This window comes from Anopheles maculipalpis, chromosome 3RL, assembly GCF_943734695.1.
Source record: "Anopheles maculipalpis chromosome 3RL, idAnoMacuDA_375_x, whole genome shotgun sequence".
Lineage (NCBI taxonomy): Eukaryota > Metazoa > Arthropoda > Insecta > Diptera > Culicidae > Anopheles > Anopheles maculipalpis.
The window spans coordinates 43,267,826-43,294,696 of NC_064872.1; the positions used below are offsets into that span (position 1 = coordinate 43,267,826).

Sequence of the window (26,871 nt, forward strand, 5' to 3'; positions counted from 1 at the left end):
TCTCTCTCTCTCTTGATATTTCTTAACTACTAATTTTTATTATTGCTTTGTATATCTAAAGAAACGGGCTGGCCGTATTACTCACTAATTTGATCTAATAATCATAATCAACGTTTAAGCGTTTTGTGAAAGCTTTATCGATCATCTGAGAAGATGTCAAAAGAATGGTAGAGTCGAGCGATTTGATTATAATATATTTTCTTCGAAAAACTTTTTTAAAAAGAAGAACTTAGAAAACGAACTCTTACGAACAAAAAATTCTAAATGGCTCAATTAAACTAAAACTAGAGAAAACAAAATAAAAATATATATTGAGTTGAGCTTATTTTCAGGAATTTATAATCGGTTGTGATTTATAAAACTCTTTTCTAATCATAAATAAATTAGCGTTACTTATTAAAAAACGTAAATTAATAATCTAAGACTAATGATTTTGAAACTTTGATGAACTACTTAACGACCAGTTTAACGAACAGCTAGAGGTTTCAGTAGCAAACGGTCCCAATGTACCGTCGACACCTGACATCGAGGCCACACAAAAAGCTATCCGTCGGCTAAAGAACAATAAAGCACACGGAACCGACGGAATCGTAGCCGAACTGGTCAAAAAGGGAGGTGCCTTATTAGAAAAGGAGGTTCATCAACTTGTTACTGAGGTATGGTATGGAGGTATGGAATCTCGGCATCATCTATTCCATATACAAGAAGGGAGATATGTTGGACTGCAACAACTACAGGGGTATTACGGTGTTGAATACCGCCTACAAAATATTCTCCCTAAGCCTTCAGGATCAGCTTGTCCCAAACAAATAGTTGGAAACTATTAAAGGGGATTGCGAAAAGAGGGAATCTACTACTGTCCTGGTCTTCCCACGCGGCAAATCTTGGAGCAGATGGCTGAACAGCAATTGAACACGTACCATCTCTTCATAGATTTCAAGGCCGCATATGATATCATAGCCAGGGTAAAACTTTACGGGGCCATGAGCTCTTTTGGAATCCTGGTCAAACTGATTAGGCTTGTTAGAATGACCATGACCAACGTCACATGCCAGGTGAAGGTGCTACCACCAAAGGACTGTGTCAGGGAGATGGGCTCGCCTGTCTCCTATTCAACTTGGCGCTAGAGAGGACCATCTGTGACTCGGATGTGGAGACTTCGGGAACCATCTTCTATAAGTCATCCCAGATCCTATCATACGCTGATGATATAGACATCATTGGTCTGCGGCTCTCCCAGGTAGCAGAGGCCTACCAAAGGATCGAGCAGGCAGCAGAAAATCTCGTGTTGCAGGCAACAACTTTAACGAGGCAAAGACCAAATTGATGGTGGCACCATCAGCAGCCCTACTTAGAAATCCGGTACTATGTGGGGGTGACGTACGGATAGGTAACCGGAAATTTGAAGTCGTCAAAAACTTTAACTATCTCGGGTCAAAAGTCAGCACCGAAAACAGCAAAAAGATGGAGTTGCGCGCTAGAAGATGGAGTTGCTGGCGGCCAGCCGGTCATTCTACAGCCTGAGGAAACATCTCAACTCAAAAAACCTGTCGCGACGGTCGAAGCTGGGACTATATATCGTACCTTTATAATTCCAGTGCTCACATACGCCTTTGAGACATGGACCCTGTACAAAACAGACAAGCTGCGCCAGACCCTCTTAGCCGCGCTCGAAAGGAAGATGCTCAGAAGGATCGTTGGCCCCGTATGTGTGGAAAGACAATGGAGGAGCCGCTACAACGACGAGCTGTACGAACTGTCAACCTCACCGTCGTGCTGCGAGTTAGGCTCGCCAGGCTGCGATGGGCTGACCATGTAATACGCATGGCACCGGACGACCCAGGACTCAGAAAGTCCTTTTAGGCCGTCCACACGGACAGAGGAGGCGTGGTAGGCTCAGATTGAGGTGGGAGGATGGCGTGGAATCATCCGCCATCAAGGCCTGGATAACGGATTGGCGGACCAAGACCGCAAAGTATGAACAAAACTTTTTTTAACATTCAGGTAGAACGGCCTGATCGTATTGCGTACGAACAAAACTTTAATTGGCAGAAAACTTCAAGAAAACAAAACAGAATTAACCATTTTCTAACGTTCATTAATTAATCAATGTTGTGCAACATACCATCAGTAGAATGATTTTCTTATGCACGTACTGCATACAGAACCACGGGCATGGGAACACAAATGGCCAAGTGATATGATGTGTATATGTCGTTCATGAACTACACTTCAGATGCACGTTTTACTTTCATTTGTACTTCTCGAAGTATATGAAAATTACAAGATTCAACCACATACCACGCTTGATGACAGAACCGAGAATCATTTTCAGCGTTTCCGTTTAATATTTATAACGCGACCGATAATCACTTCTGTTTAACCAAGTCGATGAAATGTTGTAAATGGGATACCAGAATGGACGAACCACAAACTCAATAATTCATTGTAACTCCGTTGTATACGCTGTAGCGAAAACCTTGTCATAATTTTTTTTCCAGACGCACGTCGTATTTGTGTCCTTTTCTGGGAGAGTCAATGAACTTGTTTTCCATGTGTTAACTTGTGTCACTACAAGGGATGTAGTAGAACAGCATTGCACAACCGATAAAACTGACCCGAAACAGCTTTTACACTGGTTTATGGCACACTTTTTGGAATGAAGAACTAATTTCCCTCTCGCACGTTTGTTTCGTTCAAATTATTACACAAAAATGTCTTTTGATTCTGCATGCCCATTAGCCACAAAATTGGCGGGCAAAAGATGAATTCTGCGCGCACTTTTTCAACGGCCTTGACACAGCGCAAACATTCTTCCACTACACGATGAACATTTTTGCAATCACAACTTCGTCTCACGCCGTGTTTCGAAATTCCAAGATTGTTTTGTATGCGCGTGTATTGGTGGGACGGTTTTGTTCGTATTCTGTTTATGCGCCCCAAAACTAGGCGATAGTAAGCGAGCGAAGGGAGAAAACGCCTCCGATCGTGACGCATTTCCACACCAAACATCAAAACCAAGAAGTAGTGGATTGGTTTTGGCTGGTTTAATACTATTGATTTGGTGCTTGGTGTATGGGCTTGCGCACTAACAGGCTCGGAGACACTCACGAAAAAGACAACATTAACACACCAACGCCGGAATCCCATGACCTAGGGCCATGAAAGGGAGCTCCGAATCAGAAACAGGTTGAGTTCCCGAACGCAATGAGTGGGATTGTGTGTAAATAGTTTGAAGACTCCTGTGAACTCCAACTGCATCTCAAAGGTCGTGAAAAAAACCTCTAAACCTCTTGTGATCTGGCAAAACAAAACAGATTTTTAAACAAATTATATTCTATAACAACATTTATAGCATATAATCATTCACCAATGCTCCAATCCTTATTGTTAGGGCCGCGGAAACGAAAGAGTAACTTCGAAATTCTGTAACAACAATTTAGTTTCTCGCGATGTGTTGAAGGTTTCCGTACAAAACAACTGCTTGCCGATGCCATTGGCAAATTTCGCCACAATAAATGGTTCGTATAATTGCGAAGGCCGTTTGTCAAATTTTGCAGCTCATTAACGCGCTCCTTCACCTTCATTCTATGGTTTTGCCTCTTTTTTTTTGTTTGGTTAATTTCAAACACCTTTATTAAGGAGCTTTCGCGAACTGTGAAGGGAAGGTATATAGTGGCCACAAACGAACGAATCAATGGCAGCCCCCGAAAGTACAAGTACTCGGGTAAGGTTTCAGTGTCAGGTAGGTTAGGTTGGGGACTAATTTTCGTCCGCACGACCTTTCCGTTAATAGCGCTAAACAACAGTCTGCACGAATAATCACGCCACCGTTTGACTGACCGTCGTCTTGTATGCTGTGGCTCAACATGAACCAGTGTTTAACAAAAAAAAATCCGTCTTTGTACAGTAAACATTCATGCAAACACATTAACGTTTCGCACTACTTGCAAATTGCAGGCCAATGTTCTACGCCCGGAGGAAGCTAAAAATGAAAATTATTTGCTGTTATCGATACTAGACAGTGGGGCGAGTTTGGCGCGCTTAATTACATGCTGCACGCCCTGCTTATATAAAAAAAAAACAGCAAACCGCAAATCCCACACTCGACTGCATGCAACACTCGTAGAACAAAAACATTCCTCAAAAGGACAAATCAACACCAATCAGGTTACGGTAGCTGCCGTCAGTTGTCGACTACGGGTTGATAAGCGTAAATGATTGATTTTTTATTCAATTTCAGCATTGCCACTCTGCAGTAGTATGCAAACACATTTCCTTCTTTTTCTCTGCGAAATTGTTCTGGCCTGTGCGTATTCACTTTCAAGCTGGTTGTGATCTGGTTTTTCTGTGCTTTTTTTTGCAACTTGTCCCGTCTGATGGATGATACAATGGCGACGAGGACGACGATGACGACGGCGACGACTAGTTTCGACTAATTTGTTGCTAAACGCCGGTTCCATCAGTGGTGCTTACGTTAGACAAAAACGTGCATATACCTATTTCACCTACAGCACACCACCACCACCAGCAGCACTTATAATCGCATGCTGTGCAATCGCTGGAGTCTCATTTGAGTGCAGTTGAGCATTTTGAGTTTGCGTCACTCGCACCAGCTGCGCGTGGAGCAGAAGCGCGATTAGTTCTGCTAGCCGAGAAAGCAACCTCACTGACAAACCAAGTGCGCCTTTGCTTTTCACAGTACACGCTGCAGCACACTGGAGTCGTACTGGTAACAGATGACGTGATGATGATGGTGGAGTATACAGGTTGTCATTTAGACATGCTTGCGGCTCATTGTGGCTAGATCGACAGACATCCACCGGCATCTTGGGCAGATGTTATGCAACGTTTTCGATGTTGTGCGAAGTGTCGAAGTGAAATCAATACACTTGTATCAATAGTATAATATGACCTTTCAAGCAGGAGCTGCTGGTGCTTTGATTTCGCAGTATTCTCGATTCTTCGATTCCGGAAATGCATAATTGGCGATTAGATGTAAGTTGCTAAACTGCATTCCCTAACATCATTCCACAAAAGACATGCCAAGTGTAAACCATACATACTATTGCATTCCTCTGGGGATACAATTTCTGGCATGGTTTAACATTATTTTGACATAAATAAATTGTACTTTAAATTATATTGGTAGCGCACCAAAACAAAGATATGACTTTGCTTACACATTGGATGCTAACGACAGAAATACTGCTTTTAACACTAGAACCACCGGGTTTTTCAACCTTACTAGAACCTCCATATGGGACAATTTTGTTCTATACGTTATGTAAACATATTTTTACATGTTTATTATTACCTAAGGATTTCTTGTGGTAAAATAATGCATAAACATCGTAATTAGGTATAACAAAGCTTTCAATAACAATCAATAACAAAAAATCGAATCGAATCATTTGATCGTTTCAACTGCCCAACCAAGGATATCAAGGCCAGTTTTCTTTACACTAATATAAAATTATATCACTTTTAGTGATGAACACTTACAATTATTCCTTGCAGGGATGAACGACAGTAAATCCAGGCTTAAAGCTATAAATTATTTAAACAATCAAGTTATAAGTAGGGTTTTTATGATAATAAAACAATTTTTTTGTTTTAAGTTGTTTGGGTCAACGCGGGCGTCTATGACTTCCTTTAGATACATTACAAAAAATTGATGTCAATACAGTTTTATTTTGCCAAAAGAAGAGGATAAAGCTTCAAAAGCAAAATGAACGCCTAGATTAATTATTCAAAGCATCGATAACACATCTTTAGGTTTCAAAATATTACTTTGTTTCATCAGAACCTGGCTCACATGAAACGCATACGTACGAAATACTTTTAGTACATTTTTTTATATGCTGGTCTATTGCATGTGAAGCATTCGCTAGCACTTTTGCCCTTGTGACCAGACATTTGAACCTGGCAGCATCGACGAGAATCTCTCTAGAAACTGACACAGGCATGTTAACGTTGGCGCTCTTATTTTCAGCGTACTCTTTGGCAAGTTCTTCGCCTAGCTTGAAAAGAAAATTGCGGCTAGACATCTTTTCTTTTGTAAGTTTTTTGTACAAGACCTAAGCATTGATTCCCGCCAATTCCGGAATATTAAAATATGAAGAAACAGGTCATCTTCTACTAGCACATTTTACGGAGTACTTTCTACACATTTAGTCAACTTCATCTGCTCCGCATCCGCATATGGGACAAAAATGTTCCATATGGCGGTTCTAGGTTAGAAATGATTTTTTTTTAAAGTATCATACGGGATACACAATTTTGTATGGGCGCATTTGAAAGATCGTTTCAAATATATATAAGTAAGAACATTTCAATGGGTTGTCACGACGGCAATCGGAATAACACACCTTTTTCGAGTGCGATGGGAGAAAAAAGTCCCATCGGCGGTTCTAGTGTTAAACAACACGCCGTAAGATGTGACGTTTATAAACATAGTACGGTATGAATAGGTGCCACAAGCTGTGCCAATACTAGTGTTAATTAAGTTGTTTGATATTAAAGCAACGCTTTGATCTTCCGATTTAATTCACACGTCCATGCGTGGAAAGTCTTGTGCTATTGAATGAAAGGATACTCAAAAACCGATCGTATGTTTTGTAAATTCTTGCAAAATCAATCAACAACATGTTGGTGTCGGTTACCACAGCCTTACCGGCGACAAACTGTCTGCTGTTGCGGTAGGTTTCACCCATCGCATTGACATTTATGCCGATTTTGTCAAGTTCGTTTGCTGATAATTTGATTAGCACTAATTATATTAGCAAAGCGATTGAGGTCGATATGTTTAAAGTCGGGTCTTAGTCACTAACCCTCTCCTACCCGTTGCACGCGTCGTCTGTCTGGTCTACATAGAGTCTTAGGAGGAAAAATATTCAAGAGAAATATTTGAAAATAGAACAGCGTGATACATGTAACCCTTGCAGTTAGGAACAGCTGTTTAGCGCATACGGTGTGTTGTAATGTACTTACGTTTAGGGGATAGATTATTGTAACGCAACACAGTATTATCATATTCGATCATACCTATTTCGCGTAATACCTACGTACATAAACTCGCTGTGTTACGCTAGTAAAACATTTACCACAAAAACCCATACTGACCTGTAATGAAAAAGAAGAACATGGAATTAACTACTATCTCTAGGATAAGGAGATATGTTTTCTTTTTCTCGAACCAACCCCACATTTGGCAATTACTGAGAACAAAAGACAGAACCTTTCAAAATAAAAAAAGGACTAACGAGTTGCATTCTAAATAAAAAAGTGAAAAAATAAAAGTCAACCCAAAAAACAACATCAACATTAGCTACACAAAGAAAACTATTCGAGAAGGGAACTATTGCACTCCCGATTAGACGTGTACGCCTATGTGCATGTTTGTGTGTGTGTGTGTATATATATATTTTGGGATGTGTAGTGGCGTGTATGCAAGAAGATGTTAGTTTGCAGTAGAAAAACGAATAATAGAAACACAAAATCAACAGCTTTCCAAACGATGAGTACAACGGTTAACAATGATGTCGACAAGCGGACAGTTGTGTTACAGTAGAATTGCCTATTCCGGTACACGAGATTGGCAACTGCCTGCCGATGGTCGAATACTTGACCGCCTCTCGAATACTTCACGGCAATAAGCAGAGGAAGTAATGGAGCCTTGCATGCTTCGCAAAGGGTTTTTACATGATAATCCCGGTAAGTCCGCCAAACGAATCGAAATGTCGGTTGGAAGGTTCCTCAAGGGTGAATGAATCGTTAGAACATTCTGAGACCCGATCTAATTATTTCAACCGTTTTTGAGAGATAAATTTTGATAGACACTCGAAAAATGTTCAAACCTTGCGTGTTCGCCACCAGCGCTTGGATGAAGAACGGAAGGCGAGGGAGCTCTGCTAACGCGGGCACTTCCTCCACCACCACTATACGAAGGGCCGAGCGTGTTCAGGAATCGCGGTGGACTACCAACCGGTGTTGTGCCATGCATGAATGCTGGACTCGAGCGACCCGAGGCAGGATGCGACTGGGAACCGCCACCACTGAACAGATCCGAATCGGTGCTCATATTAATCATGCTTCCTGCTTTGCTTAGCCGATTGCCGCCCAGCTCCTCTTTGATCAAATCTTGCACACAACGGTGCGGATGCGTTGCCGTGCACGCGCTCACGCTGTTGCTGCCGGTAAAATTGCCCAGGAGGCTGCTAGCCGCTCGACAATAGCCCGTTCCTTCCTGTCCTTCTGGCAGCTCCCGACAAGGCCCAAGAGAACCGATCGAACGAGTCAACGATCCGCCGGCCAAGCGATTGGCCACTGCCGTCGCTAATATAGGTGTCGGTTTCATGAGGTTTTGGATGCTTTTGCCGAGTGCAATATCAGTATATACGTTGCTGGTGTTGCCCTGACTCGGTACGTCCGATGCGCTGTTTGAATTGGGCGTCCCGGCTGTGCTGCTAGAAGTAACAACATTGAAAGCGCGTGCAACAGGTTGAAATTTGCGTGCGTGCTGCTGCTGCTGCTGCTGCTGCTCTAGACGACTTTGGGCAAGTTCCTTCCGAAGCGATTCCTTTGCCGCGGCACTCATGGACGGTGGTAGTGAGTATGCTTTCGATAGCTTCTCTCCATTATCGTTGTACAGCGGAGCATGAAACTGTTGATACTGTTGCGACTGTTGTTGCGGCATTTGCTGAGGCGGCTTAGCTATCTGCGGTGGCAGAGCTGCCATATTACGGCCCCTGTCTAGGGAAGCATTTTGGAAGCTTTCGTTCGACGCGTTCGCTTCAGGGAAAAGATTTGCGTTTAATTGTTGCTGCTGCTGCTGTTGCTGTGCAGAAGCCAGCGACTGCAGTTGGTGCGACTGCTGCTGCGTCTGCAACCCGCTGTTGCTATAGACAATGAAATAATCATTCAAGAAATATTCAAAACTACATCGCCAAAACAACAGGACATCGCAACGATCGAAAGTAGGAAGGTAGGTGGTTTTTGCGATGATTCGTTTCCTCAAGTCGCATGGTAGTACATGCATTTGAATGATGGTGTCAGCACAGTCGCATACTTAACGACAACAACAAAACGGTCAGTGAACGTCGTGAATGGTGAGCGGAGCTTCGCGAGCCGTGAAATCAAGAGTAACGGATTACCAATCAGCAGCAGCAGATATGCGAAGTAAGGCACGCGCCTTTGTTAAAGCAAGCACTTGTACAAAATGCAACCAAACACCCCGACCCGCGTATATGAATGGATGGTGGATGATGCGCACCATGAAGCAGCCAGCAAAGCACAGTATATACATAAAAAAAACCGCAAACCATGCTCGAACGATTGCATTCCCATGCGCCAAACAAGGTAGTAATAAATCGCTGGCCATGCTTTGGCCCAGCAGCGCGAACAGCATCCTCGCAGAACGTAGAAAGCATTCCCTGCACCAACCAGAATATATGCTGAAAAAAGCATTTCAAATGAGCGAAAGCGAAACATAATGACCAACGAACTACACACAAAACGAATGATCATAAATGGGCTTTTTTATGGCGCTTCAGTCCATTGGGACGTATGATGAGATTTCCTATCCTTCAGCAAATGCTGCAGTCAACGGCGCCTGCAACGACGGACGAACTACGTGATCTGCAACCTATTTTCGCTACTATTAGTGACAAGATCGCTTGTATAACAGAGCAATTCGAAAACCGAACCGTCAAAGGTTTGCACGCTACCTTATCACTTCCACTACATCGGTCACGATCGCCAACGACTCACGTCATTCAGCACCAGTAGCAATATGGATACGCAGTAGGCACTTCGGAACAAGTGATGGAGAATGGTACGGGGGTGGTTGGCGAGCAGTATTTCCAAATCGCGTATCCAGCAGTACACATGTAGCATGCACGTGCATGACAGCATGGTTTTTGCAATGGGTTCGCCAGCATTAGATTCATTGCTGCAATTAGTTTTAACGATGAACCACCACCGGCCAGTCCGCGTTGCATTCAAGGGTTTGAGAAATAGTCGTATGTATGTTCATTTGCGATTGCATGAACATTATTTGCCGGTTAACGAGTAAATTATTCCTTCGCGACTATTGTACCCAACTATAATCGGGAAGAATAAGCTGGATAGCAAAAAAAAAAAAAAAGTTTCTGCGAAGAACGCTGTGCAAGCGGAGTACTCTCTAGGTGAACAACATTCAACATCCACGTGTGTTGGTTGTTTGGTTCAGCAATACTCGTTAATAATAAAAGAAAAAAAACAGCTGTTTGTTAGCGCATTATTACAATTCTGGGCGAGATTTTTTTTTGTCGCCACATAGACGTATAGACGGACCAGTTGTGTGGACGTAGCAAATAATTCGTTCTGTTCCAGGTGATCTCATACATGAATCGGTGATATCATTATGGCGTTACAGATTCAGCATGTGACGAAAGTGGTTGTTTGCGTCGGGTGGTATTTATTAGCGTAAAACTGTCAGCTTTGCACGATAATATTATGTATTACAGTGCAAATGAATAACACGAATAGTTTGGATTTTTTGTTATGTCATTTTAGATATCCGAGGTATAAATATGCACCGTAATTTTTTGTTATATTTATTTTAAAAATCACATTCACAGCCATCAATCGTGCAAAGGTAAGTGACTGAAATTTCCCTCAAAAGCGTCTAGCGCCATCTACATGCATGCAAGCGCTTACAGCGCCATGAACAAATATGGCGGTCGCTAGATGGTATACCAGTTTGAATTGTAGCTGTTATACGCATTGACTCGAACCAAGTTCATAAACGAATATGCTTTAGCACAATATGTAGCGAAAAATGAACATGAGCGGTGCCAGCTGTCTGGCGAGTTTGCCAAATTTTAATGCAAAACAAACGAGAAACAAAATTTGTTCTGACATCGTGAAACTATGCGCTTTGTTTCGGAATGATGCAAACTGACATGTCCCCTTCCCGTGCATTAGGAGTGGGCTTATTAAAACAAGTGTTTTTTTTTTCTTCAAATAAACAATTTAAATGGAAATCAAACAGGGCGTATGATCATGCAAACCACGATATCACCTACCCCAGGTCCGAATTGTGCGGCTCTTCTGCGCAAACGTTCGGTTGATTTCTTCTGCTAGATTTGCTCCATACGTGTGCCATTTTGTGAAAGATGCGGCACCATCAAAGCGGCACCAAAATGATGCCAAATCGATAGAGCACAGAGGCACCAGCTATTTGCACACAACAAGCTACTACACCGCAACGCAACGAGAACTTCTCCTTTGTTACGTAAAGTTAAATTTCTGAGCAAGCGAACGAGAAAGCATCAAGTGGTCACGATGAAATGATAGTGACCCGAAAAGGATAACACACGGTGGTTCCAGCTTCGATGACTGCCACAATACAACACTATCCTCATGTGCATTTGTGTCGGGTTCGTCGGGTGGGAGTGGACGTTGCACACATTAACGCCTAATGTTTTCGAACACGTGCACTTCTGACTTCGCCAATCAGCGACGGGTTGGGGGGTGGACGGATAGATCATCAAACGACAGATGGCACATCAGTTTCCCTCTCTTTCTACAGAGTCACACCGAAGTGTCGCACACAAAACTCGCGAGTTTGCTTTAATTTGTTGTTTTGTTTTACTGATTTGTAGCGCCTTTCTCAAGTGCGATTCCTTTTTCTGTGCACAACAATAACAGCAACCTGTTGTGAGGTTGCTATATCTCGCGTGCATGCAAACGACAGCGACAACACACACTGGCGGACGCGCATTTACCCAAATGCCTTATTGGTGCCCCGCGAGGAGCGCGCGACTGTAAATTGCTTGTGTCGTTGTCGTTTCGCAGATCGGATTGACAAGTGCACAAACACCAGTGGCGTACCTCGTGTCATGCATTCCATACCACCCTCGGAAACCACCAAACACAACCCAACACGTTCCTAGACGATCTTCGCTTTTGCTTTTCTATTTTCCATGTCCTTCGAACTACATGACGACGGCATACATGTATAAGGGTAAGTGCGGAACTCTCTTTACACTGTGAATCTTCTCACTGATGACGACGTTGTCGAACGGCACCATCTCGAAACGATGATCATTCGATCGCTTTTCAAACAAACAGCAGCCACACATCTACACAATTCCATTCCTTTCTCTTTCTCTCTCTCTCTGTTGAGCTTTAACCATGGGATGAACTATCACTAAGTGATGGAAGGAGCAGCAACAAAAAGCAGACACCCGTCCCCTGGAGGAACTATGCCGCTTGTCAACAACGAATCGCCCACAATCACAGGATGGGATGGGAACGGACGGAAAAAAAGGGAGCGTGATTGGCGGGATTTATATTTGGTTGAGAGAACGCGAGGAAGATGTGAGAAGACACTCGTCGACTATGCTCGCCCTGTCTGCTCGAGCGATCGGGAGGAAACACACGGCTTTTAGCTCGTTAGTGCAATAAGTGGCGGACCAACGGACACCAACGGATTATACACTATTTTTAGCCGACTTGTTATCATCTTCTGGCAGTTAGGTCGGACACCGCATCAACGTGGCCTTCCTTCCTTCATCTTTACACCGGCAGGGCAAACCGTACACCAACCACACTGCCACACAGTCGTGGGTATGGGCAAATTAGACGATGGACAATGAGGTCTCATCATCCCGCAGCACACCGGGGCTAACAATGGAAGCCGCGAAAGATGATTGAATTAAATTGAACCTTCGGAAGCATGTCGTTGTTCTAAAACGTATCACATTTTAACACACGTGGTTTTTGACAGATCTACATGATGACAGCTTAAAAAAATTCTCATTTGAAAAACGGGTGATTTACCCATACGATAGAGCAATGATTAATCCTTTATCGCGCACAATTCAAAGGCTTAGTATGATTAACCATCCATAGTATGCGTCATAACGAATGCAGGCCTTGTGATGTAAAATACAAATCTTAGTACGTTACGGAGTCCAACAAAAATAAACGGACCTGAGGATTTCTTGAGCTAATTTCTCTCCAATGATTCACACCACTCCGCACCGGTGCCTTTGCGATATTCACATATATTCACAATACGTGTAACGCATAAACACTTCATCCTTGCATTTCTCGCAAAGCATAGCGCAGGTCTGCCATTAGCCGCAAACTTTGAACATACAACAACAAAAGCTCAGAATCTTCGTTTATAGTTGAATGAATTTTATAATACTTCACATTTTCCCACTGTTGGCTGGAGTAATGATAGATACAAGCGCGAAGTGATTACCGCTGTTCATTTACCTTAAGGAGATGCGCCTCGGGATGCTCACAATTTTCGACGGTACACCACCGATGGTAATTCTGCGCACTGGCGGAGTAGACATATTTTCGCTATCCTGTTTCCACACACAACGCGGCGACGACAACAATAGCCGTTCTTGGTCGTATCGAGAACCAAGTAACATCGAATGCTGTTTATACCAACCCAGTTTAAAGGATGGATACCGTGGGTGAGGTTAATCAAAGGAGGTAACACACACTTAACTTCACGCAATGTTTGACTGGGAGTTGATCAAACCCTTTTTCGCAGCCCCCACTGACACGATGCACTTGTCATGGGCTAAACTACCTACACACGGATTCGCACGTGTTATCACTCGTATCGAGGTGCGTATAAATCACTAGGCTCAAATAGCACTGTTGACCATACAGATATGCAAAGACTAGTATTCCATGTGCGACAGCACCTATGAACTTGATCAATTCTATTTGCGTTGTATTAAAACGATCCAAATACACAAATACACTTCCCCTGATTCTGGCCCACCTCCACCAACCAGAGGCTGCCCTTTTGATACAATTCAACAGCAGCAAACCAAATTCTGTACGCTACAGAATTGCCGAATTCTGTATATAAAATAAATCGCTTCCAACGCCCGGGGGATTCGTTGGATCTCTTTACTGATTTTTGAAGTAAGAAAAACGCGTTCGTTTTTACCGAAAAACCACACAAAAGATTGTACCACGTCGAAGGGTGGCGCGCGCGATTTACTATACACGAGTGGGGCTAGAACACGACAATATCGGCGTAAGTAAATTGTCTGAATGAAGCGCTACGTTGGTGCATTTACGATCCGCTGCGCTTTGCTCTCGGACCGCCTACTTCCAACCCTAAACGGCCGCACGTCATTGTCGATCGCACCGAGATCATAATGTACTATCGCGTATGCCACACTATTACTACGAGGGCAGGGAAGGCGCAGAAATATAAACAAAACTGACCGTCGACCGCTGTGAGCGGCAAAAACATTCCATCCGAATACTAACAACTAGCACTTGATGGCACAGGGTGATAAGGATGTGTGTCGAAAACTTCAAACCAACAAAATCAACAAACACACACACTTGCTTTACTCCTTGCGTAGGTTCAGAGAAAATGCATGTAAAAAAAATGATTTGTTCTACGATGTGAGCTTAAATCAGTGTAAAGTTTTGTTTCACGAAAGCAATTTAATTCCCAATTTTTTTGTTACAAAATAGATTGGTTTGTCGGCAAACCATCCATTTGATTGAAAATGTATATTTTTGGAAAATGATCTCGATGGGTGCATTGCAATCCTATTCTAAGCACGTTTTAGCGAGTACCATTGTACCAATAGAGAAGATGTGGGACGAAAATTCGAAGCAGATTTGCATATCCTTCCCACTAGGGCTCACCCTGTATTTGTGGCACGCGTAAAATGGTGCATTTTAGCTGTTGATGATTCAATTCACCTAGGGGTATTAACGAGACGTGGCCGCCCCATGGGAGAACCTGGGGTAAGCAAGTGCAGCTCATATACACTATTTCACACGTATTTCATCACGAATTTCCAACTGTGGTTAACACACACACATAACGTTAGTTGACACTACTACAGGCTGACCGGGAAGACGACGAGAGATAGGCAAACACTCGTACGTAGCGGTTGTGCATCGGTTATATGATCACCCTGTTTGCAAGTGCAGTTGAGTGTGGCGACGCCGATCCAATCCCCGTTAGCGCAACGCGGAAGGATGAGCACACGATGGGCAGGTTAATGTAGGACTGGGGGAAAGAGGGAAAGCATTCTTTGATAAGGGAGATTGTGCTCGACGCAATGACACTTCACTCGACAATTCCGGTGACGACGGACGATTCATGGGGTAAATCAAGGATTTTTGAACCATTTTTAATATAATAAAGATTTGCAAAATTGACCCTTACGACGGATCTATTTCGAAGTGTGACATTTATCTAATCATTAAAAAAAAAATATTCCAACACTGCACCTCTAGGGCACCTCTAGTGAGATCGTTCAAAAACGCCCGTAGTGTTGTTTACACTATTATTCCATAGATGTCGCTAACGAACTGACGGAAAGACTTCCGAAGTAATCGATTGCGGGAGAGAAAATATTAATTCATTGTCAGTTTCCATTATCCTACCTATTATCAATGTGCAGTTCGATTGAACTCATCGACATCATGTTTGCATATTTTTAGAAATTCGATTGGTACACCACAATGGTACAACACCGACAATCCCTGCTCCCTACCACAACTACTACTACTACTAGAGGTAGTACCCGAAAAGATGCAGTCCAAAATAATGCGGATGGACTAAAGTAAACAGGAATTGGTTCAGTTTTCCCAGCGGTTTCCCGCATTGCATTTTCCCATACAAATAAACATGGTGTTATTCTGTCAACAATGCCGTCGTGTGGTTTGAAAAAAAAAATGGAGAAGAACAGAAGAAAGGCGTTCCAAGAAATTACATTTTGATTTTAAAGCATCTCCACAGCATTATAAAGCTAATAATCTGCAATAGTGTCTAGCGCGGTAAAGGTAATCTAATTATAACGTTTTTTAAACCTGCTCAAGTAGAACGGAATACGAAATCGGGTTCGATACGGCACGACTTTTGGTCAACAGGCATTTAATGACGCTGCGGCGAAGAATAATACTCATCCAGCATTGATAATTTGATGCGTAAAACATTAGCAAATGTAACACAAATTGCGTTGCATCCGGTAGTACCACACAATCTCCATTACTCACCATCTCGGAACCATCGAGTTTCTTCGCAGAATGTAAAAGTTGGAGCTTCGGTAATACGATGTACCAACTGCTAGGCTGTTCCCAAACATTGTTACTAGTTTTGCTTGTCCACAATTCATTCACTAAATCACAAAGCCACCTAATAGTGGCTCACACAACTGTCACTGAGGGAAGCAAGAAGCGTTAATCCGGCTTATATATGGGGCGCCGAACACCCGGATGGCTATGTGCACAACACAACCGAACGATGTAAACTGATCTTCATTCCAGGGCGTGTAAACGGAATCTGGGAACTTTGGACTGCTTTAGACGGAAAGCCGCACACCAGACTCACTGACCAAATGGATACGTCACGGCATCCGCGTGCGGTGCATGCTTCATCCAACGGCAAGGTCAGCAAGGTAGCTCGAGATGTACAAGAGACGCACTACTGCAGGAAGATTTGTTTGCTTGCGTACTGAACGAGCCACGGTACACGATCAAACAAAAGAAATACATCCGAAGAACGCACAGTTTTTGATCTAGCCCACATACAATCTGTTCACTACACTAGCTTCTTGGGTACGTACTACGCACTATTAAATTGCGGAAGGTAGCGCCTGAATTGCCGCTTTGGAATCCGGGAAAATAGTTGTAAGTTTAGTTCAATTATTGCACAATTTTTGGAATCACCCCAGACCTCAAACACACACAACACGCATAAATGGCAACAACAAGAATCGTTTCGTTTACATGGCAAACATCAACAAATACAGTTCGACCGCGTCGATCCTCCAGTGATGAAAGCTCACCATCAATCTTCGTGCACAGGTTAAAGGTTCGTTTTTACGTCGGACACGTCGACGATATCGATACTCTACTCCCAAACGCGTAGGATAAGCTCCGTGCACCACAACGCCACACTAAACTAAACTGCGCCGACTATGGCTCGGTCTTTCTAAGCGCGTACAGCGCCAGTTGTACCGCAGTAGACTGCTTCCGGTACGAAAGGATACCTTACACGATCCACTGTGATCGCCATTCGTCATGCTTGAGGAAGTAGAACGGAGCGCAAGTCGGTACACCACACACCGATGTTCTTTATTGGACAGGTTTTTGGTACTCGATCGCGCCGCGCTCGCTATGAAAACTGTTGGCACTTAAAGCTTGGCAAAATATAGTGGAAGCTTTGTGTTCACGACTGTTTACAGTATTTAAACAAATCATGAAGCTTCCAATATGTTGTGGGACAGACATGTCGAAACACGTATTAAACAGGTTGATGACTTTTCCAACTTAGTGTGCAGACAGACATTGGGGGAGATTATGAAATATTCCGAACGAACACATGTCACACTTTTGGCTAAGTATCAAAGTTAGAAGCACACTGTAAACATGCATATTTGCATGCAAACTTCCATTAGAAAAATTGGATTATTAATTAAAATCAAGTTACCATCAAATATGTCCACCGTACGATTAGCCATCGTCAATGAACCAGCACACGCATATCCCCCAACAAAAACACGTGCCGTCCGTAAGTAAATATCGATTCAACAAGTTCCTTTCACAAGCTCGCGGGTGCTTCTTACTAGCAAACTCGCGCACGCAAAACGCGGTTCTCTACCGTTCATTTCATAAAGCATTCACTGCTATATAAAAGTTATCGAATAGGATACTACCGAACGAGGGAGTAATGTGTTTAGTTGATGCTACAACCTGAGTCGATACTTTTTGTCGATCCCATTGAGTGGATGCCGGGGCATATAGCTGTACGGAAAAGTAATTGTACCTTAGGAGATGCGCACAATTCCATACAGTTGATTGTGCACTTTACCTCACCACATGGCAGGATATCAGCACACAAACACACACACCGATGGGCGTTCGCTGGTAGCCGGTAGCGTACTTTGGGAGTTCGTGATTACCTTGACTTTTTTGCACATCGCATCCGGCCACAGAATTGTCCATGACCTTCGATGATGGATTTTGCTTTCCCACAAAAAAACAAAACAAAAAAATTTCTACTACACCGCAGAGGGTTTTGCACAGGTTGAAGTGCAATAAATATTAGGAATCGGTCAAAGCGGTGCTCGCCAGCAATTGTGTGCTTAGTAATGAATGGAGTAGTAGGTTCGGACAAGCAACTACGGCTTCGATTTTTGCGACCAAGACGAATAGAATGCATTTACAAGCAGGCAATGCATTAGCGAATGGCAAAGAGAGTATGCTAATTAATTCGATTCCGCCAATTTAGAAACACAGTTACATATCCATTATGTAACTTTAAAAGGATTAAACTCTCGTAGTACACGTTTTGCATTGGATCGATAATAAAGAAGAAACAACATCTTGTAGAATATTTAAGGCTTTTGCCGTCTTTTCCCCGAAAAAGGCTCTGTTTTCATCTCATTAAATATTTATTCCGGACCGGTGCCTTTTGAACGAGATGACGTGCATCTCGGAGCCTTGCAACTCAAATTCACTATACGAAAAAGTGAGCTAATCGTTTAGTTTTTACAACTCATCGTTGTAGTGGCTCTTCAATTGTCCTTCCAAATACACACGATGGCAAGAATCCTTTTAAAACATCTGCATCTAGGACACCTACTAAAAGGACTCCTTCCATGTCCATGCCTCAAAATAAGACATAAATGAGTGTAATGAAACTATAAATTTTCTATAAAGTCGCAGCTACGTTCATTGCGGGAAGTATTATGAGGGAAAATGCTTTCGTTTCAATCCTCTGTTATTTACAAACATTCATAATCACTGTTTCAAGTTCCTATGTGTAATACGATCATGAATATAATAATATTTACAAGTATTACATAGTCCAAGGTTGTTAATAGTAAATTGGTGCAAACATCTGGTATATGTGGATTTGTTGATGCTTTGTCTAGAACATAAATATGTACAAAAAAACGGTAATAAGCACGCAAGCATGATTATATGCTAAGGCAGCTCATTTGGGAATGAAATATTTTCTAAAAAATGTAATTTGTATTATTATTTAATTACAAAACAGTAAATGTAACTAATCCATACAAGAAGAGGGAGTTAATATGCATTAATAACAGTTCTATTGAAATAAGATTGCAATCAAAGAAAAGTCTTATTTAATTTCCACTTTGAATAAGCAACAATGAACCCCTTTATGAAACAAACGTTCATATTCTTGATGGTCCTTCTTAGGTATCGTGACACGTGATCACACTATACATCAATAAAGACATTATTGCCTTCATTATACACGAGATAAAATTTGTTGTATGATGTTATAAACAGCGTAAGAATAAACAAATAAAACAAAAAAAGGACCAAAGGACATAAATGAATTTCGAATATTTTGGAGTGGTGAACGGTAAGGATAGTTTAGGGTAGCGTTTAGTAAGTACTAATATATGCGATTACATTAAGTAAATGTACGTAAAACAACAAGCGTGAAACAGAAGCGTTTGAGAAAAGAAACAATTAATCCCCAGTAATCCCTACCAACATAAAGCGCACTTACCTTTCACCATCTTCAGCGTTGACCTTTTCAGGGTCCTCGCCATCACCGGCCCCAGTTCCGGTCGTAACGCCAGAAACAGCGGACAGTAGTTTCGCTTCCGACGACAGCTGATCCGCTGCCGTATTTCCAGACCCTGTCGCTACAGTGATCGCGTTAGTTGCGCCGATAGCACCGTTGGACGACGGAGATCCGGCCGCGACGGTACCATTCGTCGTGGTGGCACCACCCACCGCGGCACTGTTGCTGCCGACAGTAACGGAATTGGGTGCTGCCGTGTTTTGTGCAGAGGAAGCAGGATCACCGATGGACGCGGCAGAAGCACCGGCACCTGGCGGAGGTGCAAACGTAGTCGATTGGGGAATTAGCTGACCGGATGAGGTCACCGGGGATGAGGTGGCCGACGGCGAGGAATTCATCAGCGGATCCGAGGCGATCGATACAGAGCCAGCTGTATCGTGTGCACTTACGCCACCGGCTGTCGCAAGGACAGAAACTGCATTTGCCGCACCGGCGGATGGGGAAAGGATATTCGTACCGGCGTTGGCACCGCCGTTCAGAGGAACGCTTTCCCCGGGAACGCCAGGGATGGTGTTGTTGTCGATCAGGGACGTGGGTACGACGACGGGCGAGTTCGTTTGAGAGGCTGTTTGCTGCGGTGGTTGCTGTGGTTTAAATTGCTGGTGGGGCGATGGGAAGCTCGATTGGATGGTCGGATTGTTGATGATAATGTTCATCTCCTGTGATGTTGGGATGGGCGCGACCAGTGGCGGAAGAATGTTGTTGGAAGGGACAGAGGTGTTATTGGCCTGTTGCTGCTGTTGTTGCTGCTGCTGCTGCTGCTGCTGGGGAGGAGGCTGTTGGGGGTGGATTTGCATGTTGCTTGGAAGAGTAGCACCGTGTTGATGGTGTTGATGTGCTTGCGGCTGATTCAGGTCGGCCAGATTCGTCATCGTGTGGGGATAGTATTGGGATTGTCCTTGCTGTGCTTGCGAGTATGCTGCGTTTTGTTGCTGCTGTTGCTGGCCCGCCAGCGCGTTCTGAAGCTGCGACTGAGGTAAACTGTGCGGTATTCCGGCCCCACCAACAGTGCCGGTGCCTGGGCCGGTTGCGTTAGACTGAACGTGACTAGTAGCGTTTCCGGCAGTTCCGGCAGCTCCAACCGAGTTGCCACCAGCAAGCGGAAGATTTAGACTCTGTCCGGGAGATTCGTTGTTTAGCATTCCGAGTACGACACTGCTCACATTAGAAGCGGTGTTGGTCGACGTCGATGTGGCCACGGAACTACCTACCACAACTGGAGACGAGCTGACCGCATTCGGATGGTAGTCCACACTGCCCATCTCGCCAGTGGCCGTACCGTCCGACGGTGCGAAACTAGCGTTATCGTTCAAGCCCACTCCACTGTCCTGTGTCGTGACAGATGCATTGGTACCACCGCCTGCATCGTTTCCCTCTGCACCGGTAGAGATTTCCTTCGGCTGCTGCAACGTTGTATGATCGAGATAATCCATACACACCCACCGGCCACGCTTGAACGGCTCGGTACTTTCAATTTTAACCACCTTAAACCGTTCGTTCCGATGGTGCAGTTCCTTCCCGTCGCTCATTTCACCCTTGCCGTGCCCCATTATGTTAATGCCGCCGTCTGTAACGCTGACGTGCATCGCATCTGCCAGCACTTCACCACCGTGCGTTCGATCATTCGGCGCTACGATCGCCAACCCGTATTGCGAACTTGTCGGAATGACTGGCACACTTCCGATCGCGTTCGTAAAGAAAACATCCTCCTTGCTAAACGTATCCTCCGAAAAGCTGGGCGTTTCATTCTCAAAGTCCGTAATCCGGCTATTGTCATCGGTGTGTGACTCGTCCAGATCGTCCGCCGAATCGTCCCCATTGTCCGCACTGTGCTTTCCAGGACCGACGATCACCGATGTGATCGTAAAGGAGGACGTTTTGCCACCCGCACCAGTAGCACCACCAATTCCACCACCTGCTCCACCATGACTGGCGCCAACGCCTCCACCACCACCACCACCACCACCGCTTGCCGACGAGCTGGCACTCTTCCGCGAAATACTGTTCGCCGATGAGGACGAATTTAGCATACTACTGCTGACAGAGTTTTCACTGCTTCCCATGTTCCCGGTTCCACCGCCTCCAGTACCGATCGTTGTTCCGCCACCACCACCGCTACCGCCAACACTGTTGTTCATTGCTGAGCCGCCCGCACCTCCTCCACCACCCAGTCGTAAACTTTCACTCGTAGTCCGGTGAATTACATTAGTGTGATGTTTACTTCCGCCACCTCCCGCCTTGCCCGTTCCGCCCATGTCCATCGATTTATGGTGATTGTGGTGGTGATGATGATGAAGATGGTGATGATGATGCATTCCGCCTGTTCCACCCGCCGTGGCACCGCTCCCACCAACCGTGACCTTTGACTGGGCTGACGACGGCGGCAGATTGCTGGAGACCGTGTTTTCGGCCATACCACTACTACTGCTTCTGCTCATCTGCCCGTGTATCCGCCGTTCCAGATCCCTCACGGTCCGGGAATTGGAAGCCGGAATGCAGATTCTTGTTGAACCGATTATGGTCTCACTTTACGCACGAATTCTACGCGAACGATGAAAATACGCACCAACAAACGCGTACGGATGTGTTTTTTTACGGTCAGTTATGACAATACCACAAACACACGCACACAAACACCAGCCCACGCACAAGACTAACTACACACGAAAATACGGAAACACACACGCACACACACCGACGAGCAATCTGCCCGATTCTTCGTGTCACAGTACCTCAAGCAAAAACGTGTTTTGTCGATCGGATGTTTTGACACCAGAAGACGTACGCACCACACGATGGGCTAGCAATTTTGAGGGGGTAGATACGGCAGTGCGTTGTGTACGTGTGTGTATGTGTGTATGAATTACGCGAGGGTTGTCTGGTGCTCTTCTCACACACCAATCTAGTAAACACTTTTACTGACAGCTGGAAAAACTATGTTGTGTGTGTCACCACCCAGCGATCGATTATTCCATTGCAGCGTGTTGATGCTCTTCTTCTAGGACACTTTTTACTACGGGGCGAACGTCGCTGGCTGTAAAAAGGGGTTTCACGTGCTTTTTAGTAATAAGTACGAAAACAATTCACCAGACGGTGTCGAGCGCTACACGGGCACGACTGCGACGACGGGGATGCTTACGAAAATACGGATTTTTTGTTCACGAATTCATTCAAGGAATTTCGTTGCCGTTGTTGTTGTTGTTGTTGTTGATCCCGCTGCTGTTGCTGAAATGGGCGACACCTAATTTTAAACGGGAACGGGTTTACATCACGGGATCGGGGTTTGGGGATACACATTGGCCACAAAACACTTCTGTTAACCCATCAGCACAATGCGAGGGTGCGATGTCGACGATTGCTGCGTCTGATGTTGTGCGCTTATTCACTTTGTTTGCATTTCTCCGTCACACAATTTCAACGCACACTATTCAATTTTACGGGGCTTTACATGCATGGTTTTACACATTCCCTTGCCTTGGACTTTGTAGGCTGGCACGATTGCTGCTTATGCTGGCACTGGCTAATGGAAAACTAAACAACAACAACAACAACAACACATTAAAAGAAAAGTAGAAACGTGAGAAGATCAATAATCCTTTCCTATTGCTGCATCCATTCCTTCTTCCTGCCTTCCTTTTGCTTTTCCTGGCTTCTCGTTACCTTCTTCTGTCAAATGCACTGACATTTTTCATTCATCGCACACGCACACACACCGCTGCAAGACGCACGCACGTACTACGCACACACACATACATAGCCATACGCTCTATGCGTCGACAATTACGAATGAGCACACCATGCAATTCCGAACTCCCCACCCTCTTTCAAACTACCCTCTTTTGGGGGCAAAACGCAATGGAACAAAAATGATGCCCAACTTTCTTCTCTCCAGCCGTATGCACCGTCCGTTTCGAAGCCTCACACACTGCCTGTCACTCCTAGGCGCCGATGACGATGGAAGGCTTCGGGGGGTAGGGCGGAACACAGGCGCCTCGGCAGCTGATGGCATTTAACCATCAAATGCAAATACTCTAGGTCATTGGCAGTGCAGCGTACGAAGCAAAACACGCCATTACCGAATTTCACCAAACAACCAACGCTGGCCGATTTTGGGCCCGTCCCTAGCGCTCTTCCTGATTTACTTTTTTCACCACTGACTCAGCCTGCACGGAAAAATGAATCTTTCTTGGTTGTTTTTCGTCGTATTCGCGCAATGTCGCGTACGTCGTCGTAGTTGAGTTCGTCACCGAGATAGTCAATTGCCTAATAATAATCGCTGGACGGGAGGCTTCTGGACGCACTGTTACGCACCGGAATGGGAAATAAACCGTACACTAACACCTTGCGGTCGATTCGCTATTGTTCAAAACAGTCGCCTCGCTTGCGGTTCAATTTGAGAAACTTGTTTAATATTGACAAAATCGACGGCAAAAATTTTCCACACGGCAGCCATGTTCGTTTTTTGCAACACGAAGAACGTTGGCTGCGCAAGGTTGGACAATGTGCGTCGCTTTTCCACGGACTGTGTTGACAAAGCAACACGAATGTGACGTTTGGCGAACAGTGCTGCCGTTACCCAAGTACCAAATGGAAGCCGCTGCTTATTTTAGTACAATACGCTTTTTAATTTTTCGGTTATATTTTGTATTAGTCGTGTGTTATTTGGCTACTAAGATGATTCTATACAGATATTCAATAGATTCAATAGAGGGACATGGACAAAATGTGAAATAAATAGAATTCCATAGAAACTCCTTCGAGAATTTCCTGGCAACGTGAAGTTCTAAAAGCATCTGTTCGATGGCTGGCATTTGACTGTCCGTCACTGTGCGGCAACTGTTTATTTATGTTGTGCTGCTTGCTGTACACTTGGTCATTTATTTTTATAATGACCAATTTCGGGCTCGGAAATAGTTTGATTGTTTTATTATTTGCCTTAGCCGTCTTCAAAGATCCCTCATGATGTGAGTGGGTTTTGTAATCTAAAGGATAGGTAAAATTACATACAGTTTTTTTTTTGCATTTTAGTGGAGCGAATTTGGAGTGCGTTGGAAGCAAAATTATTATCAGATTACTGGGAGAGGCCAGGAAGCAACCGGATCCCCAACCAAGGAAGAAATAGGATACCAGATTACCATCCGGCGTGTTTTAAAATTTTTAATAGGTTTTGGATTTGGAGGTCGTCGTATGATCAAAATGTTCCGTGTCGGACGCATTAGAGAATGGACGACTCTTCATCGTAGTAAGATGCAGAGGCAGTCGCGAAAACGGCGAGAGTAACGACCGTCATACATTTGATGCTATTAGAACTTGCCATTACACCCTGAGAAACAGATGCAGAGTTATCATAAAACGGTTAACGTGTTCCAGAATGTTTGAACTTGTTTGTCGTGTAAAGCTGTATAACCATAACTGAAACCGGTTGCCGCAACCATTATATTTATGTATAACTTCGATTGGTGTTTTATGACCGCCTGCAGAAGCCAGAAGAGGATCAACCCTATAGAAGTATCGAATGCCATACAGCAGTACAAATTCCCTGAAAAGCTGGAACGGCTGTTGAAGGCCCCTAGATACTGTGTAAAGTCGTGTATGGATTGCGATGAAATTGGCATCTTTGGACGGACATCGGAGTTTCTAGTACTGATATTTAGTCGTAGAACAACATAATCAGGAAAATTGGGAGATTTATTTTTCACTGAAATTCACAACTACATTCTTTACATACTCCTGCTATTCAAAAGACTGCAGGAAGTAACGAAATGCGCGATAAATTGCCCACTGATTCATCTGGTGATCATCTACGGGGCATGTAACGAAGATGCCGAATTCATGTCCTATAACAAAAGTGCTGGTCAGCGAGCCGTGCACCAAGAGGCGTAGAGATGCAAAATGAGTTTCGTTGGCTGTCAGAGACCGGACATATACGTAGCTGGAGGAATGCTGGATCAAGTTTCTTTAGAACGGATTGGCCACCTATCAATGAACGTGCTCGATAGAGTAAGGCAAGAAGAAGTAATTAATTGTACGACTTTGAGGCTCATTTTATAATATCTAAGGCTTTGCTTTACATCTTTTTATATCCGTTTTGCACATATTAGTTATATGCACCTCACTACGGGGGGACGGTCCGGATGGGATTAGAACCCCGGTCCTGCCGTTTGAAGACCAGTCGCCTCTGTCGCCTATACCACCGGGCCGCCCCAATGTAGGTTATTATATAATATCCTGCATTGCCTATGATCCAACGAGTTCTACGAGTTATTGGTACCCAGTGGGACATGTTCTTTTTTACCATTCTTTCCAATCCTTTTTTCAAAATAGATCCGTTCCGATACAGGTTGGCACGAGTATCGCTTGCACTGTGGCTATAAAAATTCTAATTAAGGTTTTTACACCTAAGCACCGTTTGCAATGAAAGTTTCCATAAATTTTTCTTTATTTTATACTTTTATATATTTACACAACTGTTTGACACTCTGGTATGTGTAGGGTGGGGTCCATGGATGATTTCAAAAGCAAAATGAATGGTTTTGATAAGTGATTTAATCGCCCTGAACAATGCGCCTTCGAATTTCGCTGCTTTCGTTGTTATCTGAAGTTACGATCATACCATTGTAGCAGAACTCCTCTACCACCTCGAGATCGTCGGTCAGGGCCTCCGGCAAGCAGGTATTTTGTCTTCGTCTCATTGATCCTGAATCCAATTCTAATAAGGTAACGCTTGGCATGACACCCTCCAGAGCAATGTTGAACAACAAACAGGAGAGTCCGTCTCCTTGCCTCAGACTCCGCTGAGATTCGAATGATTCCATCAGCATGCTCGAAACTCTCCCCTTGCACTGTACCCCGTCCATAGTGGTCTTTAGCAGTCGTACCAGCTTCCCAGGGAATCCGTACTGCTGCATGGTGTTCCATAGCTCGGTCCGATCTATGGTATCGTAGGCCGCCTTGAAGTCAATGAACAGGTGGTGCGTAGGGATCTTGTGCTCCCGGCATTTTTGGAGGATCTGTCGTAGAATGAACATTTGGTCGGTTGTCGATTTGCCTCCAACAAATCCAGTTCGGAAGCTACGAGCTTCCGATGAAATCTGTAGCAAGGGGCTATACTAAATACTAAAACGAACTAAAATACTAAATAAATGAAATAATAAATAAAAATAATAATATTAGGATCCGATTACGTTAGCCATCAAACAAATCCTTAATTTCCCTAATTCCTTAATTAGGAATTTGCTCATAAATTCCCT

The 26,871-nt window shown here is 44.0% G+C and overlaps 1 protein-coding gene and 1 long non-coding RNA gene across 2 annotated transcripts in view; both read right to left on the minus strand.

Moving 5' to 3' along the window:
- Positions 1 to 22,188, minus strand: part of LOC126563873 (protein bunched, class 2/F/G isoform) — a 40,022-nt gene extending 17,834 nt beyond the window's left edge. The window contains exons 1-2 of the mRNA XM_050220653.1: positions 19,544 to 22,188; positions 7,860 to 8,900 (exon numbers count right to left, since the gene is read on the minus strand). Coding sequence (XP_050076610.1) covers positions 7,860 to 8,900; positions 19,544 to 22,059 — 3,557 coding nt within the window. The 5' untranslated portion in view covers positions 22,060 to 22,188. The remainder of the gene's footprint in view (positions 1 to 7,859; positions 8,901 to 19,543) is intronic.
- Positions 22,189 to 22,998: 810 nt separating this feature from the next.
- LOC126565918 (uncharacterized) lies at positions 22,999 to 24,132 on the minus strand. The gene is made up of 2 exons (XR_007607102.1): positions 23,963 to 24,132; positions 22,999 to 23,152 (listed from the first exon to the last, which is right to left on the minus strand). It is a non-coding gene; the product is annotated as an uncharacterized LOC126565918 (long non-coding RNA).
- Between the last annotated feature and the right edge of the window lie 2,739 nt (positions 24,133 to 26,871).